Here is a 2,558-nt window from a genome sequence, read left to right on the forward strand (position 1 = left end):
TTCCCCGGTCCCCCGACAGGGTCTGCACCCGCCAACCCTCAGCCTTCCCATGTCTCCCCCACAGCTGGGTCCCTGAAGAACCATCAGGAGGTGGACATGAACGTCGTGAGGATCTGCTTCCAGGCCTCGTACCGGGACCAGCAGGGACAGATGTGCCGGATGGACCCTGTGCTCTCCGAGCCCGTCTATGACAAAAGTGAGTTGACGGTGCTGTGTCCATTAGGATTGTCCTTGGCTGCAGGTATCAGAAATTCCCCCTACAGTCCCTGAACAAACAGGGCTTCATTTATTTTTATTTGTCTCACTTATTATTAAGTCTGCTCATGTTGATTCAGCTGCTCAGCAAGATCGGGGCACTGGTTCTGCACCTCTGTGATCCTCTTGATCTCTCCCTCATGGTCATGAGATGACTGCCACAGCTCCAGACATCATGTCAGCGTTCAAGGCGTGGGATGGGCAGTGTAACCCTGTATGGTTATTCAGGTTATACACTGCTAATTTCCAGGCATTCGCTTTTACTATACAGCCTATGAAAATGGGGCCTCCTCCTGTAGAATGCACAACTTTTGCAACTATACCAGGCAGCCCTAGAGAAGAGGCAACATGGTAAATTTCTCTCTTTTATAGAGGACATACTATATTCCCCAGAATGCCCCTGGTAGACTCGTGCTTATGTCTAATTGGCCAGAACTTGGTCCCATGGCCACTGCTGGTTGCAGGATAGCCTGGGAAAGTGAGTGTTTAGATTTTCAACCTCTGCAGAGGGGTACAGGCATGGAAGAGGGGATTGGGAATAGCTGTTAGGTTTCGGGCACCCTATATTGACTGAATAAGCATGAGATGGGAGGAATATTAATTCAGTCAGGGCTTTTATGGATGTAGGTGATGGAATTCTAACTCAAGTGGGCTAAGGAAAAAAAAGATTTGTTTCATTGATTAAGAAAGTCCAGAGGTAGCACAGTGCTTCAGGTCTGGCTGTATCCAGGACCTCAGTCATGTCATTAGGGATCTCTTTCTGTCTCTCAGCTGTGCTTCTCCTTGTTAGAGTCATTCTTGGCAGGGCCCTCCCATGGCTGTGTGTAGCTCTAGGCTCATATCCTACCCACTCGGCACCTCTCCCCAACTCCCAAAGCTTCATTTAGCTTCTTTTACCCAATATTTTTGCTCAAAGTTTCAGGGCTGTCTCTGGTTGGCCTGGTTTTGGTCATTTGCTCCTCTCCAACCAATCAGCTGTGGCCAGAGGGAGGGGCATATGATCACTCTGATTGGCCCTGTCTGGGGCACATGATTACTGCTGAGATAGGAAATGGGTCCAGCCCTACCCAATCCCCATGACTGAGATGAAGGGTGTTCCCTCAAAGGAAAATTGGGGGGCTATAAACAGAAGAACAGCCAGAACTGCTAGATAGGCAAATCAGCAGGTGCCCACTATAAAATTTTAGAACATTAACCCTCCTCTGGAACTTTCTGTGACCCTTGACCCCATCAACTTTCCCAGAGGTCTGAAGGTTTTTTTTTTTTGGATAGACACTCACCATACCTCAGCATGGAGGACTGGCCATTGTCTATTAGCCCTCCTTTCTGAATGTCGTCTTTCTCCACCTGGACCGTAGGTTCCAGGAGGATTGGGTGCCCTGCCTTCTGCATTCCCCACCTCTCCGTAGCCCGGGGTGGGCACCCACTGGCTGCCTGATAAAGATTTGGTGACCGAATTCTCATTTCTTCTTGTATACCTCTTGTCTCGCTCCTTCCCAGAGTCCACAAACACGTCAGAGCTGCGGATTTGCCGAATCAATAAGGAGAGTGGGCCGTGCACGGGCGGCGAGGAGCTCTACTTGCTGTGTGACAAGGTGCAGAAAGGTGAGGGGCCGGGGCAGCGGGCCCAGGCAGAGTGGGGTTTGGCGGCTCGGAGGGGCAGCCAGGGAGCCCGGGAGGTGGGGAGGGTGAGGAAGAGCCGGTTAACCAGGACAGCGGAGCAGAAGGATCCAGAACTCTGGCTTTGGAGTCAGAGAGACACAACTGATGGGTTCACCAAGTCACCCGCTCACTTGTCCCTGCACCAAGATGGATGCCTGTCTGTGCTGGCCCGTGCTGGGGGCTGGGTGGTGCCATCATAGAGCTCACTAGCTGGGAAACGATGATATTAGTGGTGGAATCGCATAAGTAAATGCTTTAAGGCCGTTATGATACGGCTATAGATAAAGCAAACAGAGGACAGGAGAAATCTCTCTCTCCACTTAATTCGCATCATGAACAACGTCACCACCACCAATACTAAAGAGCTAATGCTTATCTTGTTCTTACTATATGCCACGCTCAGTTATGAGCACTTTGTGTACATCCTTAGATCGTCTAATCGCCTAACAGTTCTTCCAGGTAGAGCCTGTTATTATCCCCATTTTACAGATGAGGAAACCGAGGTGCAGAAAGGTTAAGGAACTTGCTCAAGGTCGCACAGCTGGTCAGATAGAGACAAGATTTGAACCAGGTGGTCTGTGCTCTTCATCATTTCTTCCAGGAGAAAAAATATTAACAAATAAAGAGAGTTGGGGGAAAAA

At 49.8% G+C, this 2,558-nt stretch overlaps 1 protein-coding gene across 1 annotated transcript in view; it reads left to right on the forward strand.

Annotated features, from left to right (window-relative positions):
* Window positions 1-2,558, forward strand: part of RELB (v-rel avian reticuloendotheliosis viral oncogene homolog B) — a 31,312-nt gene that overhangs the window by 20,148 nt on the left and 8,606 nt on the right. The window contains exons 6-7 of the mRNA XM_012653239.1: window positions 20-196; window positions 1,756-1,860. Of these exons, the coding sequence (XP_012508693.1) occupies window positions 20-196; window positions 1,756-1,860 (282 nt within the window). The remainder of the gene's footprint in view (window positions 1-19; window positions 197-1,755; window positions 1,861-2,558) is intronic.

The sequence above is a fragment of the Propithecus coquereli genome, unplaced genomic scaffold (genome assembly GCF_000956105.1).
Source record: "Propithecus coquereli isolate 6110/MARCELLA unplaced genomic scaffold, Pcoq_1.0 Scaffold42, whole genome shotgun sequence".
Classification (NCBI taxonomy): Eukaryota; Metazoa; Chordata; class Mammalia; order Primates; family Indriidae; genus Propithecus; species Propithecus coquereli.